Raw genomic sequence first — 16,203 nt, 5'->3', positions numbered from 1 at the left:
ACTCCATCCTAACTACTGCACCCTCTGGGAACCCTAAATTCTGACCTTTGTCTCCCTCCAGCTGCTTCTGAAAGGAGAAAGCCTTGAAGGGAACCTGGCTTCCTTCGTCCCAGCCCAGTGAAGGAAAAGCCAGAGAAGTTTGCAGAGGGTAAGTCTGAGGGGCTGGCTGCAGAGACACGGCTGTTTGCTGTTCTTCTGCAGGGTGGATCAGCGGTGATGAGGGGGTTCAAGGTGAGGACGCCAGCAAATTGGTGAGTGAGGCTGTGCAGGGGTGCAGGAGTGTCCTGCGGACCGCCACGGCCATGGCCACCCACCTGCGGGGCAGGACTAGCACAGGCCCTCCGTTTTCTTCAGATAAAGCTGCATTCTCTTCTCTCACTGGGGGCCTCTTTGCTTCTGCTTTAATCTCAGGCTGCAGAGAAACCTAAACAATGGGCCGAGGCAATTTCTGAAATTGCTGAAAATCATTTAACAAGCTTCTGGGGCATTCCCTCTTTTTCAGGCCGAGCCTGAAGGAAGCCATTTGCCAGCTGCTCGTGGTCCTCCCCAGAAGCTGCGGTTCTCCAGGCCTGGCTGCCTGGCGCCAAGTTCAGGAGGCCTGGGGCCACTCTGCCCCGGCTCCCTGACCACATCCTCGCCCTTGCAAGCCCCTCCGGGCAAGCCGGCTGAAAAGGTGCTTTCATTTCCTCTTCACCTGCAGCTTTGCCTTCAAGGGAAGGGAAAAGGTTTCTACAGAAGGAAGAAAAGACTCTCAAACAACTTCTGTGGGCTGGGGGCAGGTGGGAGGAGGGAGCAGGTAGGCGCAGATTTAAAATTCTACTCAAGAGCAAACACTGGGCTGGCACGAGGAACCTGCCCAGTGCTCTGCCTACACCTCCTCATTTATTCCTTGCCACACCCTACAAGACCAGTGCTCTTATGCCCATTTTTATTTTTTTATTTTTTTATCCTCACCCGAGGAAATTTTTCCATTTTTTGTTCAGATAGAGTGGGAGGAAGAGAGAGGAAGAGAAAGAGAGAAACACTGATGTTAAGGGACACATCAAGTGGCCGCCACCCGCACGACCAACCAGGGCCGGGGACAAACTGCAACCGAGGTACATGCCCTTAGCGGGAACCGAACCTGGGTCTCTCTGGTCTGCAGGTCGACATTCTAACCGCTGAGCCAAAGTGGCCAGGGCTTATGCCCATTTTTAGATGAGCAAACTGAGTCTCAAAGGGATTAACTCCTTTGCTCGAGTCCCCGCAACGTGAGGTGGGGCTGGGGCTGCCTCAAGCCCCTCTGGAACCCCACAGCTGTCCTCCTACTTCTCAAGGGAGACGCAAATAGGACTGTTGGAGGAGGGACGGGGTCGAACGGGGCTGGAGCAGCCTGGGAGGCCAGGAACACAGACAGCCGGGTGTGACAGGTGAGCTGTGAGTTGCAGGAGGACAGCAGGAGGTGCCGGGCTCCTGAGAGGCCCCTTGGAACCAGCCCAGGCAGAAGCCCAGGACAAGGGGGGACACTGTTCCCCAATGCCATGTGTTCTGGGTTAAGTGCCCTGTGTGGGTGACAGGCTAAGGGAAAAGGGGTTAAATCACACGTATTTGCAATGCCCTGGCTTCTCTCCTTTGCTGGCCCAGCCATCAGCAGGCCTTGGAGTTGGGTCCCAGGGGTGAGGGTGGGGAGCGCAGAGCCTGGGCTGGGGTGGAGGAGGGGTGGGAGGTGTCGGGGTGTACTGGTGGAGGGATGCTGAGGAAGCCTTGCAGCAGGTGGCATTTTCCAAGGCCTGTCCCCCCGCTGCGCTCCTTTCAGCCCTGGATGGTGGCAGAGTGAGAAGTGGCCGAAGAGGTGTCACCTGGGGTCAAGGACACCAACAGACAGGGGGCAGTGGAGTACAGAGAACTTTTTCTTTGCGATGCAACACAACTTTTGGCTAGATTTATTTTCCCCAGGTACCTACTCCTGCCAATGCAGTGCCGTGCGAAGGAGTGATCTTCCATTCTCGAGGATGGGACGAAGACAGGCAGAGGAGTGTAGGAGGAAATGAGTCATGGGAGGTCAGGGAGGAAGTTCCAAAGTCAAAGCCTGTGGAGTTCAAACTTTTTTTTAAATCAACAAAAAGAACCCTTCTTTTAATCAAACTCTTAAATGAACCCCCACATTTTAGAACAGATACAAAGGGTGGTGCTCCAGTTGGAGCAGGAGCAGCTGCCCTTTCGTGCCCTCAGGCTGAGCGTTAACCCCACAGATCAAATCCAGCCTCCGCTGACGGGGGAGGAAGGAGCCCAGTAAAGGGGGGTGTGTGTCAGGAGCCAGGAGGCCCAGGGTCGACTCATTATGCCACTTTCTTCCTAGCTGAGTGACCCAGGGCAAATCCAGCCATTTCTCTGTGCCTCAGTTTCCTCACCTGTAACACATAGACAACAAAGGGGGCCGCTATGGAGATTTAACAACACGTGCCAGGTGTGTCATTGCACAGTACCTGGCATGTGCTCAGCGCTCCACAGCTGGCAGAGTAAGGGAGACTTGGTCAAGGTCACCCAGCGAGTTAGAGAAGGGCGGCCAGGCTGGGGTATCACCAACGGCAAGTATGCAACACCACGGGCCATTAGGAAACGAGACCCTGCCATGCACTTCATTCAGAAGGCAGACATGGACATGCGTGGATCTCCCAGTGCCGGTGCAGAGGGAAGAACGCTGCAGACAGGACACCTCTGGGGTCCTTCCACCCAGAGTCTGGCTCTCGGCCCCCTGTTTCCAGGTTTGCTGCAGCAGCACAGAAGCGGGAGGACAAGTTGCCACTGTGCCTGGGCATCATGCCATCACACCGCTGGTGAGCCAGAGCGCTACATGATTCCAGTCATGGTTACAGAAGAAAAAGTGTCCCTTCCATTGCCCCCCACAGCCTGACACCTGCAAGAACATTCTCTTGTCACTGGAGATGCCACTTAGGGATCTCTCGAGCCACCAGAGGAGGAAGAAAGGAATCTTCCTCTCCGGTTCGGAACCTTAAAATGCACCATGCTAATCTGGTTAGTCAATGCCCTGGGGGGAACAAAAGGGAAAGCTATTTTAGCAACATTCCCTAGTTTGGTTGGGATTGTGTGTGGAGGCAAACATTCTGTTTTCCTCATGGCTGCCCTGTTTTGATGCTCCTGGTCTTTCTGGTTCTCCCTGCAGCCTGATGGGAGTGTGCCAATCAACGCTGGGGTTCTCAAAACACACATCCACTGAGAGGACAGAGGCCCCCATGTCACCCAGCCCCCTCTCGGATTCTCAGTTCTCCTGAGAACAGGGGTGGGAACTGAAAGGCCTTTGAAAGAGGCCCTCTGGGATGCCTACGCCGTTGGCCCTGGGAGCACCTTCGTGATTTAGCACAGTGAGCGAGGAGTGGGGGCTGGAGCCAAGCCAGTGCTGCCCAGTGAACCTGCTTTCATTTCAGACGCCCCCTCTCTCCCACCCAACGTGGCTGCGTGGAAGCCGCACACTGTTAGTTCCACATACTTGAAAAGTACGTCAGCTCTCCCAGACAGGGACCAGAAACATGCTGCTCAGCTGTCACCTCCAAGGGGACCAACGCAGTCCTGTGGTAGTCGCTGCTCACTGACTGAGTGAACGCTATTGCAGCCTCTCCAAGACCCCAGTTAAAGGACTGAGACATGCCAGTTTTGGGGCTCCCTTTCCACTGAACACTGTGAACCCAGGTGACCTCTGCCAGTGGCATTTGTCAGGCCAGGGCAACACTGTGACAGTGGGGTCAACAGGGTCATAACTTTGGGACACATTACTGGAGGGAAGGAGGAGTTGAAACAAATGGTGGTCTAGAAGGTTCCCTCACAAGCCAGCAGTTATGTCATGGGCCCTCATGCTGCTGCCCTAAGGCTGAAGGGTCAATCCCGTACACCCCAGGCCACCCTGCCCGGCTCCAGCCCGATTGCTGACTGAACCAGCAGGCTCACCTGACCAAATACAGACCGTCACTGGCTCACTTACGACCCGTGACCCTAGAAAGATGACCAGGGCCAGTTCCATTTCTCCTTTAGGGGCTTTACATTCAGAACGGAGCTTAAAGCTAAGAGGAGATCTGGGGACTGAGGATAAAATGGTGGTGAAAAAGGTGGTCTCATCAACAGGAAAAGCTGGGCCTCAACAGAGCAGCATCTGGTTCTGGGAACTCTTCCTCTCCCTGTCCACTGGCCTGGCCACCCGCTGTCTGGGCCCCGAGAGAGGAAAGAATCACCCTCACAGAAAGCCAGGAACAGGAAGGCCCAGGTACTGCCAGCCTCACAGGCCCATTCCTCTTTCCCACAGTCCCTGGGCCCATGTTCACTGGGCTCACAGACGCAGCCTCCAGGGCCCTTGGCTCTTCAGGAACCTACAGAGATGACTGAGAATGAAAACAAAATGTACTGGCTCCAAAATGCACACAAACTCAAAATCGATGTTTAAATGTCTATAAAACAGCCCTGGTGGGTTTGGCTTGGCGGTTGGAGCATAGGCCTGTGGTCCAGAGAGACCCGGGTTCGGTTCCCGCTGGGGGCACGTATGGCAGTTGCAGTTTGTCCCCGGTCCTGGTTGGGTCGTGGCCCTGGTTGGGTCGTGTGGGAGGCAGCCACTCGATATGTACCTTTCACATCGATGTTTCTCTCTCTCTCTCTCTCTTCCTCTCTCTCCTTCCCACTCTATCTGAATAAAAAATGGAAAAATGTCCTCAGCTGAGGATAAAAAAAAAAAGTCTATAAAACATACCATCGTACTAATTAGCCAACCATATGTATATGTAAGTGCTCTATGTTCAGTGGAACACAGTGTTCTACAGTAGGCTTGACGAGCTGCGAGGAGTGGTCCCCAAGGGTGAGCGTGCAGGAGCTGGACAGAGCTCTGGGTACTCACTCTGCGGGGAACCTGTTTCATGAAGGGAGAGACCCAACCCCCTCCAGCTCACCTCTAGCACTTTTTAAATTTGTATTGGTTTCTCAAAAAAAGGAAGGGAGAGACACACATCGATCTCGTGCTGCCTCCTGCACGCCCCGTACTGGGGATTGAGCCCACAACCCCGGGATGTGCCCTGACCAGGAATTGAACTGGGACCTCTCAGTTGATGCTCAATCCACTGAGCCACACCGGCTGGGCTCACCTTTAGCACTTTCTATTTATTTAAGCCACACTGCCTAAGAAGGATGGAGAAGTTACAGGCACCTAGCAACTTCTGCTAATTCATCAGGAGGATAATTAAGAAGCTTTACCAGACTTCCTTCATTAGGTCCCTAAAGGAGACTGAACTACATTAGAAGCCCACTTTTCCATTTTTAGTTTGAGATATCTAGCAGTTCTGGTTAAAAATGAATGACACTAAATAATGAGACATTTTATGCTACAGTAATTGGGGTCAGATTGATGATGCAAAACAATGATTCTTCCTTCCATGTTCTTCAAATAAAACATCTTTTCTGCTACCCTTAATAGTTAGCAATGGCCTGGCCAGTGTGGGTCAGTGGATTGAGCGCTGTCCCATGGACTGAGAGGTCCCTGTAGATTTCGGGTCAGGGCACATGCCTGGGTTGCAGGCTGGATCCCCACTAGGGGGCGTGCAGGAGGCAGCCAATTGATGTTTCTTACATCGGTATTTCTCTCTCTCTCTAAAAAAAAATCAAGAATCTGATCTGGCAAGGAACAGAAATGGTTCACATACTTAAAGCTACTTGTCTACTTTCCTTTTGAAATTTAAGAAAAAAATTATTCCTTTTTGGAAAGAGAAGGGGTATGGGGAAAAAAAAGCTAGAGATATGAGGAAAATAATTTATTTATTTTAAAATCCGGGGATTGACATGCAATTAGCAACGTGAACACATGAGTAGAAAAGACAGGAGGAAGTGCCCTGCTGGATGGAGGCTGTAAGTGGCGGGGAGTGGGGCAGAGACAGAGCACCTCTGGAGCCAGAAGTTACCCTGAGGAAGCACCAATGCAGCAGCCGACCCTCCCTGAGGGACCTGACGGGCCAGATCTGAAGTCACCAATAGACGTGTGTGGCCAGAGCAGCACAGAAAAAACACTGTTACTCTCACCACCAAAGGCTTCTTTGTTTCATAAAAGGATGCATTTAGAGACTTGTTTCCATGGAGAAGTAACCTCGCCCTACTCGAAGTGGCACTTAAAGACAAAAGTGTGATTCTGTCCAACATTCCTTCTTGGGTGACTGCGGACTGCACGGGACGAGAGGTGAGAACCAGCACTCGCTGCCACGCTGGAGGCTCTGCTCCTGGAAGGCTGGGCGTCAGCATGCTGCTACGGCAACGGCAGCTCCTCGGGGTGCAGAGAACGGACTCTGGAACACACGCACACCTGGTCCAGGGTTCTGAGACTGATGAGGATGATGGGTGTGCCAACCTTGGTTGCCAAAAAAGCGGATCCCAGAACCGTGCCCCCAGAGATGCAGATCCTAAAGGTCTAGAGTAGGTCCTGGGAACCTTCATTTATATTGCAATCCAGGGGTTTCTGAGGCAGGTAGTTCAGGGACCATGCTTTGAGTTTAGGGTCAAGTGGGCATGGGGTGGGTGACAAGGTCCTAGAGGATTGTGGCTGAGGGTCAGTGGCAGCAGAGAAAGAACTTCTGAAGGCTAAAGACCCATTTCCACACACTCAAGAGACAAAAAAAGCATATGGGAAGGAAGACTGTCTTCTGTGCGTGTCGCCTACCGTACCCCACGGGACAAACAGCTCTTCTGAGCTAGCCTGACCCTGCTTTACAAAAGCATGACCAAGGCCATGCTTTTAGAGGTCCTGATTGCTCGGTAACACCTTACATTTTGCTCCTTTCCCCCAAATTAGTGCAAAGCACTCTCCCTTTGAATGGATAAAAAGGTGTGCAGGTGACTGGGCCCTAATCTTGGTGTGCTCGGCCTTGGGCTCTGGCTCGGGGCCGGTGGATCTCAATACACACATTTTAGCCCTGGCTGGTTTGGCTCAGCGGTTAGAGCACTGGCCTGCGGTCCAGAGAGACCCGGGTTCGGTTCCCGCTAAGGGCACGTACCTCGGTTGCAGTTTGTCCCCGGCCCTGGTTGGGTCGTGTGGGTGGCAACCACTCGATGTGTCTCTTTCACGTCGATGCTTCTCTCGCTCTCTCTTTCTCTCCTACTCTATCTGAATAAAATGTGGAAAAATGTCCTCGGGTGAGAATTTAAAAAAAATTAATAATAAAAAAAAAAATACACACATTTTAGCCACTGTCTGATACTAGTTGCCCTGACCGGCCAGGTGAACAACCTGCTCTCTGGGTGCAAACATAGGGAGTTGGAGACATCAGAGCTGGATGATTACTATTACCATTCAAGATACAGTTGGTGCATATTGCTCCAAAGGTCAACATGTGCAAAAGAAATGAATACACTAAAGAAAGAAGAAAAATGCGTGCTGCCTAGGAACAAGACTCAGTGATCTCACCTGGTGGGTCCAGGGAGGGTGCAGAGAGGTGAGCTTTAGCCTGGACTCCCACCGTACCCTGGAGGAGCAGACCCACAGGCCTGTCACTGTTCCTGTTGTGGGGCCAGAATCCAGGTGTGCTGATGACCAGTGCTGGAAGTAACGGGCCAGTGGAACGGCCTCATGATACTTGCCATGTAGAATTTGCCCTACTTTATTCTGAAGAAAAACATACAAAAAAGATACATCTATTCAACTTCAGGTGCCACCTGTGCAATCCCCACTTGGGAAGCCATAGCAGCTGCAAATCTACATTTCCTCCCACGGACATGGTAGCTCACACTGGATCACAGTCTCCTTCAAAATCCCCTCCTTCATGTGGCCAGGCCAGGGGTCCTGAGCCAGCCTGCACCTACTCTGGGAAGGCACGTGCTGGCCCAGGGGACACGGCGGTGAAGATGACATGCGATTCCCCCAGTTAACTTTGGGAAATATGATCTGAAAGACTTTGTGTTTTCATTTCTTGGATTTCTATTGAGTAACATTTTTCCTTTTCTAAAAACCCAGACCACAGGCTGACACAAGAAAAACCACAACTCCAGGGTCTCCTTTGTTCTTGTCTGGTGCCCAACATCGGCTTTCCTTCCTGCTTTCACAGTGTAAGTCAAATATTCCTGTGAAGGGTAAAATGGCTACATCTCTTCTTCTGCACCAAACGATTAACTATTAGCATCCAAAGGATAGTTTGGTGCAGCATGTAGCTCCTAAGGTCAAGCACATCAAAAAGGAATTGATACATTAATCAAAAGGAAAAGTGCTGATTAGAAAGGTGAAAAAATAATGGTATCTATTTTAAAAGAGCTTTTGGTCTTCCCTTAAAAATGGAACTCCTCCTTCCTGACGGAGACTTCAGATGCGTAGTGAATGTTTGGTCTGGTGGTCCTCTCCAATGTCTCACCTGCCTGGGTTTCCACTGCAGACCCTTCCGCAGGACTCTGCTAGCCAGGACACAAACATGTTCTGCCGGCAGCTGGTCCAGGTGCACAGGCGTCAGTGAATCTCTAAGGTCATGTCATTTTGTCAGTAAGTCTTGACACACCTAACTGAGTCCTAAGAAAGTGGACCAACTTGGTCTCTGTGAAGAGCACTGTCCCGAGAGTCGCTCCCAAACAGAAGGCCCCCACGGCAACATGCGCCAGCCTGGCCAGCCAGCCCTGCTCACAGCAGAGGAAAACCTGTGGAAAGAAACCACGGTCACCACCCTGGCCCTTCCATCTGTACCTCCTTCCTCTGGGGCAAGCCAGGGAAAGCAAAGGCCCTACTGTTCCAACTTGGAGTCAGATTGAACTAGGCACTGAGGGTCTACTCTGTCCCCACTGGTAAGAGCTATCATAAGATGCTGTCCGAGAGGCTGAGGGGAAGGGGGAAGAGGTGGCAGAAGCTTGTCTAGCAGCTCCAGGCAGAGCAGGAAGAGGACGCCCAGGAGGAACAGAGGACTGCTTGCCAAAGCATATGATGTGAAGGCTGTGGGGACCCTCACCTCTGAAACACTGGTAATCCCACCACTGAGGGCAAACGCTCCAAGGAGGACTGGCGACAACCGCAGGCCGGCCAGGGGCCTGTAGGGGCTCTCACGGTAGTAGCGGTGGATGAAGCAAAGGCTCTGTGTGATCCGAATGCCCATGTTAAAGCAGTTGGCCAAGATGAAGCCCACGCTGCCACACCAATGGGTCAGGAGATAGGATAACACCAGGAATGAAGATGACAGGGCCAGCATTGTGAAATTGTACCTGGGGAGAGGGAAACAAGCAAATCAGAGCAGTGGGCTACTTGTCCTAAGACAGAACTCCTTCAAAAAAGTGGCTGTGAACATAAAGTCACAGAAAGCACCTCTGAGTTCCCATAATCCAGCTGGATTTCATAACATTGCTCTATAGTTAACATGGAAATGTCACTGTGCCCCCAACCCTCGAATAGAAGAGTAAGAAAATGAGCAATGCGTGCCCTGACTTGTATGGCTCAGTCGGTTAGAGTATCATCCCATACACCGAGAGGTTTGCAGGTTCGATTCCCCTTTAGGGCAGATACCAAGGTTGTGAGTTTGGTCCCTGGTCGGGGTACTTATGGGAGGCAGCCAGCTGATGTTTCACTTTCTCATTGATGCTTCACTCTCTCATTGGTGTTTCTCTCTCTCTCCTCCCTTCCTCTCTATCAAAAAATCAATGAAAGCATGTCCTTGGGTGAGGATTAAAGAAAAAACACGCCCTGGCCGGTTTGGTTCAGCGGTTAGAGCGTCGGCCTGCGGTCCTGAGAGACCCGGGTTCGGTTCCCGCTAAGGGTGCGTACCTCGGTTGCAGTTTGTCCCCGGCCCTGGTCGGTTGTGCGGGTGGCAGCCACTCGATGTGTCCCTTTCGCATCGATGTTTCTCTCTCTCTCTCTGTTCCTCTCTCTCCCTCCCACTCTACCTGAACAAAGAATGGAAAAATGTCCTCGGGTGAGGATAAAAAAAATAAAAAAGAAAAAAAAGAAAAAAAAAAAGAAAAAACAAAAATGAGCAACTCAAGATAGGTATGGTTTTTAAGGATAATAATTGGTTAGTTTAAGTGGCACTTTGTGATCAAAACACACAAAAAATCCAATTCAGCCTAAGTCTCCTGTGTGAGGAACAAGAACATGACACAGGTGACAATTTTGTACAAATGCTAACTCTGGCCCAGCCAGTGTGGCTCAGCGGACTGAGTGTTGTCCCATGGACTGAGAGGTCCCTGTTCGATCCTCTGTCGAGGCACATGCCCAGGGTTTCGGGCTCGATCCCCATTGGGGGTTGTGCGGGAGGTGGCCGATCAATGTTTCTCTCTCACATCAATGTTTCTATGTCTCCCTTCATCTCTCTCTAAAAAAAAAAAAAAAAAAAATTTCAATAAAAACATATTAAAAAAAACAAAAAAATGCTAACTCTGTGGCGGGCACTGTGAGGGGTGCTGTGAATGAACACATGCGCCCTTGCTGTGGAGCTTAGGTTCATTTTACAGATGAGGAAACCAGGCACACAGAGTCTGAGTAATCTGCCTGGGGAGTGAGCCAACACTCCAACCTGACCCCTGGCCCCCAAACTTTAGCACTGCACACCGCTTCCTTTCAAATGCAGAAGCCCCATAACCTTGACCAGTTACATCACTCAAAGCAAATGACCAGCCTCCAAAACAAAATGTGAACTGGGAGTGAGGCCTGGACCGTCTTCAGTGTTCCCCAGACTCTTACACATCCTTCCTTCTCTCTCCACATCTCTAGAGCACTTTGGAATCTATGACTGGGTGGATTGTACTGCTCCTTTTGCTTCTCTGATTTTAAAGAGCATGTTAATGCCTTATCTTCCGTTCTCAGCAAGTGAAAATGAGCCTCAGCAAAGGGAAAAGAGCTGCCATCATCTTCCAAAAGGCTTGTGGTATAGCCATGAACAAAATTCTCCAGCATCTGGTTTCCACCGAGTGCACAGCAAGCATTCTAAGCACACAGTTATTGAGGGAACCAAGCCCCTTAGGTGTCCCCAAGCTATGTGTCTGCTGGGTTAGGAAACCTCTGAGGCCACCTGGGTTAGATTCTGCACATGAGGGGTGGTAAGAAAGCCACTGGTCCTGGCTGACCAAGCCCTAGGTACTATGCAGATATACTTTGTCAGAATGGCTGGTAAGAATACTTCCTTTCTTTCTCTCTCTTTCTCTTTACTATACTCCAACAGGGGAGGTGTGCTTCCATCTAGAAGTCCAGGAGGGAATTTGTTTCTTAGTTGAGAGGGCGTCTCTTTTAATGAGCAATGAAAATACATGAGCTCACACCTTCACAGGGGAAGTTTGATTAATGGTCAGAGTGGCTAACTTCATAGCAAGTCACTGAGGTGGGACCCACTATAGACCAGTACTCTGAACTCTTTTCCCAATAGAAGCAAAAATGTGTAATCTGGTTGGGCTTTTTCTTTTCCTTAATTTTTTTCCCCAGAAACTATCTCAGAAAGGTCTACTATACCACCTATCCTTAGAATTTAAAACATAGGCTCACAAATTTACAAAATCATCCTCACCCAACTCAAAGTAAAATGCCAACAATGAACGAACCCAGTCATTAATTCAAGCAGAGACGAATTCAACAGTGTGGCTTCTTTGGTGTGGCCATTTGGGATGAGCTGATAATGACGGGGTCCACTGTTTTTCACTAGAATAGGACACTGCAGCTGTTGAACTTTCTAGAACTCACAAATCTATAGTCTTAAAGGCATAATCCAGGAGAAAATGAAAAATTTAAATATGCAATTAAAATACTACTTTTTAAATCAATGCAAAATTAATAACAAAAGTAACTATTCTATAAGGTTTGGTTAACATAAACAGTAAATTATTTATGAATGCTTATTTTCCATGGTCCAGACCCCTCTGCTTGGAAGGCTCCGTGCCATTTTACATGGAAGACTCTTCTTGTTTATACAGGCCTCAGCTTAAATGCCACCTCCTTGGATGGGCTTCCCAATCTAAAATGGTCCCCACTCTCACTACACAAGCCTGTCTCAGTTCTCGGTACAGCACAGCACTTTCTTAATTTGCTGTCTGTTTCTCCCACTGTCAGCTCCAGGAGAGAAGGGATCTCACCCATTCTGTTCCTGGAGCTTAAAACAATACTTGTTAGCGAGCAGATGCTCAAAAAGTATTTGTCAAGTGAACAAAAGAAAATGAAATATCCTTAATAAAGTAGAATAAAAATTCTTCAACAGGGCATAATGAAACATCCACAAATCATATTTTATATATATTATGAGGTTATTAACCAAAAAGCAACTTGCAATTCAAAGGATGTTCTAATAGATCACATCCAACCAAATGCCCTGATTTTATTTAGAAACTCTGATCAATCTGAAGTTGGTTAAGTAAAAGTCCATGATTTTATCAATATTTTTTTCAATTCAGAATCTGAAAGGTCCAATGTAAACCAATCATAACATTTGACTAAGTTGCTCGATTCTACTATAAGAAACCTTACTGGAGCTTTATGTCTGGTTAAATTTACAGAGTTTAAAAAGAATGCCAGGGGTCTGTGATGATTCCCGGTGCTCCAGGCGCTCAGACCAGGGCCAGAGACTGGGGCCAGGGCCTACCAGGTTTAACACGTACTAAAGACCATCCTTACAGTCCCATCTTACTCCTAAGGGAAGGAGCTACTTCATGTGAGAACTGTATGAGAAGGCACTCTGCTCTCGTTTCTCTATGTTGACAACTAATACCATTGAAACAATTTCCCAGATATTTATATACTGTTAAAAGCCCATTACAACTAACTTAAAAGTTGTTTCATTTGGTTCAATGAATCATAAGAGGAAAGAAAGCAACTAGCCACTGTCTATATTCCCTCACAATTTGGTTGTAAGAGATTTTTTTTTTAACATTTTTTTTTATCCTCACCCGAGGACATTTTTTTGTTTTTTGTTCAGATAGAGTGGGAGGGAGAGAAAGGAAGAGAGAGAGAGAGAAACATCAACGTGAAAGGGACACATCAAGTGGTTGCCACCTGCACGACCCAACCAGGGCCAGGGACAAACAGCAACTGAGGTCTGTGCCCTTAGCGGGAACCAAACCCGGGCCTTTCTGGACCGCAGGCCAAAGCTCTAACCGCTGAGCCAAACCGGCCAGGGCTATTTTTTTTAAACATTTTAAGCAGGCATATTGTTGATTCTTTCCCCCAACACTAATGCTAAAATTATTGTAACAAATGCCTCTATGTCTTTTAGCATGTTTTAAATTACTATTAAAAATTATTTCATATTAGAAGCACCCTTCAGCCCTGGCCAGTTTGGCTCAGCGGTTAGAGCGTCCGCCTGCGGTCCGAAAAGACCCGGGTTCGGTTCCCACTAAGGGCATGTACCTCGGTTGCAGTTTGTCCCCGGCCCTGGTTGGTCGCGCGGGTGGCAGCCACTCGATGTGTCCCTTTCACATCGATGTTTCCCTCTCTCTCTCTTCCTCTCTCTCCCTCCCACTCTGTCTGTACAAAAAATGGAAAAATGTCCTTGAATGAGGATAAAAAAAAAAAAATAGAAGCACCCTTCAAATAAAAATATAGTATTTTCAAAATTAAACTTTAATAGACCTTTCCATCCATGGGAAACAAAAAGGAGGAGGGATGGATTCAAAGCAGTTTAATAGCTACACATTTAACTATCTGAAGTAGACACAATGTCTAGAGCAGTATTTGAAAACTATGTGTTGTGACCTAAAAGTAGGCTGGAAGATCAATTTAGTTTAGTGGATCACGATACGGCAGTTTACAAATGAAACAACAGAATTAAAAATTATCAGTGTGTCCTGTACATAACTGGGCATACTTACTGCTTCATGAAAGCAGAAAGTTTCAGTCATATCCGCCTGAATATATACCGGATCACAATGCTCACTGTAGTTTGCACCTTGAAAGCTGGTCTGGGCCGGAAGTTCTCTAGCTATCACCGGAAGTCTGCTGGAGCTGAGTACTGGAAGCTTCCTTCACTCAAGCCCCTACAATTCTAGTTCCATTGGTCTGGGAGGGGGCTAGAGCTTCCTATGGGAATCTGATCAGCCACCAGTCTGGGATGGCTGCTCTAGACTCTAGTTTTTTGAGTTGGTCCTCACCTGAGGATATTTTTTCCAGCGATTTTTAGAGAGAGTGGAAGGAAGGAAGGGAAGGGGGCGGAGAGAGAAACATCCATGTGAGAGATACACATCAATTGGTTACCCCCAGCAAGCGTCCAGATTGGAGCTGGGGGTCAAACCTGCAACCCAGGTACATGCCCTAGACCAGGAATCAAACTCATGACACTTCAGTGCACAGGCCAAAGTCCTGACCACTGAGCTACACCGGCCAGCTAGATTCTGGTTTTAAACTGTGGTGTAGCAAACAAAGTCCCCAGCCTTCTTCATGAGACAGTGCAACATGGGAAGAGAGGTTGCTCTGAATGAGAAGGGTTCTCCAACTCTCTGAACTACCCGTTCCCATCCCACCCCCCCTCTGGGCCTCTGAGGGCTTTCGGCAGCACTCAAGGCAATTTAGAGGCAGCATGAACATCCTGAGGGACCCAGGCCTCAGGGTCAAAGGGATAACGGGGGCCATCATCCCATCACCTATATCCACCCCTTCTACTCCCTCCTTCTCCCTGTCACTTTTATCCCTCTCTGCAACTTCATCCTGTAGTGATGTCTTTAGATACTACCTTGCTACTTCTGGTATTTGGACACAAGAGATGAATGATCCAGGGTGTGAGGTTTTTTGTTGTTAATCCTCACCCAAGGATATTTTCCCATTGATTATATTTTATTTTTAGATAGAGTGAAAGGAGGGAGAGAGGGAGGGAGAGAAAAACATTGATATGAGACACAATGATTGGTTGCCTCCTGCACAATCCCAACCGGGGCCAGGGATTGAACCTGCAACCCAGGTATGTGCCCTTGACCAGGAATCGAACTCGAGATCCTTCAGTCCGTGGGCCAACGCTCTAACCACTGAGCCAAACCAACCAGGGCAGGCATGAGGTTTTTTTTTTTTAATTTTTTAAATCCTCACTTGAGGACATTTTTGCATTTATCTTCAGATAGAGCAGGAGGGAGGGAGGGAAGAAGAGAGAGAGAGACACATTGAATGGTTGCCACCCACACAACTCCAACCAGGGCCGGGGACAAACTGCAACTGAAGTACGTGCCCTTAGTGGGAAATGAACCTGGGCCTCTCTGGTCCATGACGCGACGCTCTAACCACTGAGCAAAACTGGCCAGGGCCTTTTTTTATTTTTAATCCTCACCTGAGGATATTTTTCTATTTATCTTCAGATAGAGTGGGAGGGAGAGAGAGGGAGAGAGAGGGAGAGAAACATCTACATGAGAGGGACACATCAACTGGTTGCCTCCCACATGACCCCAACCAGGGCAGGGGACGAACCACAACCAAGGTATGTGCCCTTGACTGCAATGGAACCCACGACTCACTGGTCCGCGGGCTGACGTGCTACCACTGAGCCAAACCGTCCAGGGCAGGCGTGAGAATCACTCTGGAGCTTTCAGAAACACACACACACAGTGAGGGGCTGCTTGTTCTGTAGGTGTGGTAGGAGAGCGTGGTGGAAGCAGGTGGACAGGAGTTTGCATTTCTAACAAGCCCCGTGGGGGATTCTGACTCACAACCAGTGTCGAGAACCATGGCTTGAGCTTGCAGGCAGAGGTTCTGATCTGGTGTCAATGGCTGGGAAGAACTGTGGCAAAACATGTGTGTGCACTTGACCCTTTCTCTGAGGAGAAATGTCATAGATCCTCGAGATTTTGCAAGACCTACAAACCAGATGCTCAGGGGTAGACTCTGAACCTTGGAGAAGCTCCTTGGTGACCCACTGGAGCCCTGGGCAAGGAGGCGGAGTGGAGCGCACCTTGCGCCCGTCTCTGTAAACCTGGACTAACACCACTTCAGGCCCAGGTTGCTTCCCCCACACGTGGTGTGTGTGCGACGGCGAGCCTGGGGAGGCACTGCACGAGTGGGCAGGCGCTGCCTCTGAAAGCGCCTTTTGTAAATGCGCGTCCAGAATGAAAAGAAAGAAGATGGACAAGTCACTCACCTTGGCCAAAGGCCATGATTAAAGATGTGTCTTTAAGGTTACCTACCTGTCGACCTGCTCTTTGCTCATGGCAGCAAATGTGAAGCACTCGGTTATTCCATTGATGGCAAGCAGGAGGACATAGAGACAATAGGAACGCAGCAAAACAGGACCTACAAGGAAACAACCCACTGAGATGCCACAGCCC

The 16,203-nt window shown here is 49.2% G+C and overlaps 1 protein-coding gene across 3 annotated transcripts in view; it reads right to left on the bottom strand.

The window, feature by feature from the left end:
• Positions 1-7,354: 7,354 nt before the first annotated feature.
• Positions 7,355-16,203, bottom strand: part of RFT1 (RFT1 homolog) — a 45,644-nt gene continuing 36,795 nt past the window's right edge. For 2 of the 3 annotated variants that reach the window (XM_036267248.1, XM_036267249.1), the window contains 3 exons: positions 16,063-16,168; positions 8,943-9,192; positions 7,355-7,621 (listed from right to left, as the gene is read on the bottom strand). In XM_036267248.1, coding sequence (XP_036123141.1) covers positions 7,370-7,621; positions 8,943-9,192; positions 16,063-16,168 — 608 coding nt within the window. In that variant the 3' untranslated portion in view covers positions 7,355-7,369. Of the gene's footprint in view, positions 7,622-8,360; positions 8,638-8,942; positions 9,193-16,062; positions 16,169-16,203 lie in introns of all 3 variants that reach the window. The other variant, XM_036267250.1, reaches the window with a different exon arrangement.

The sequence above is a fragment of the Molossus molossus genome, unplaced genomic scaffold (genome assembly GCF_014108415.1).
Source record: "Molossus molossus isolate mMolMol1 unplaced genomic scaffold, mMolMol1.p scaffold_m16_p_18, whole genome shotgun sequence".
Taxonomy (NCBI): Eukaryota; Metazoa; Chordata; class Mammalia; order Chiroptera; family Molossidae; genus Molossus; species Molossus molossus.
The sequence above is the reverse complement of the archived record's forward strand: the minus strand, read 5'-3'. Positions and strand labels throughout refer to the sequence as shown.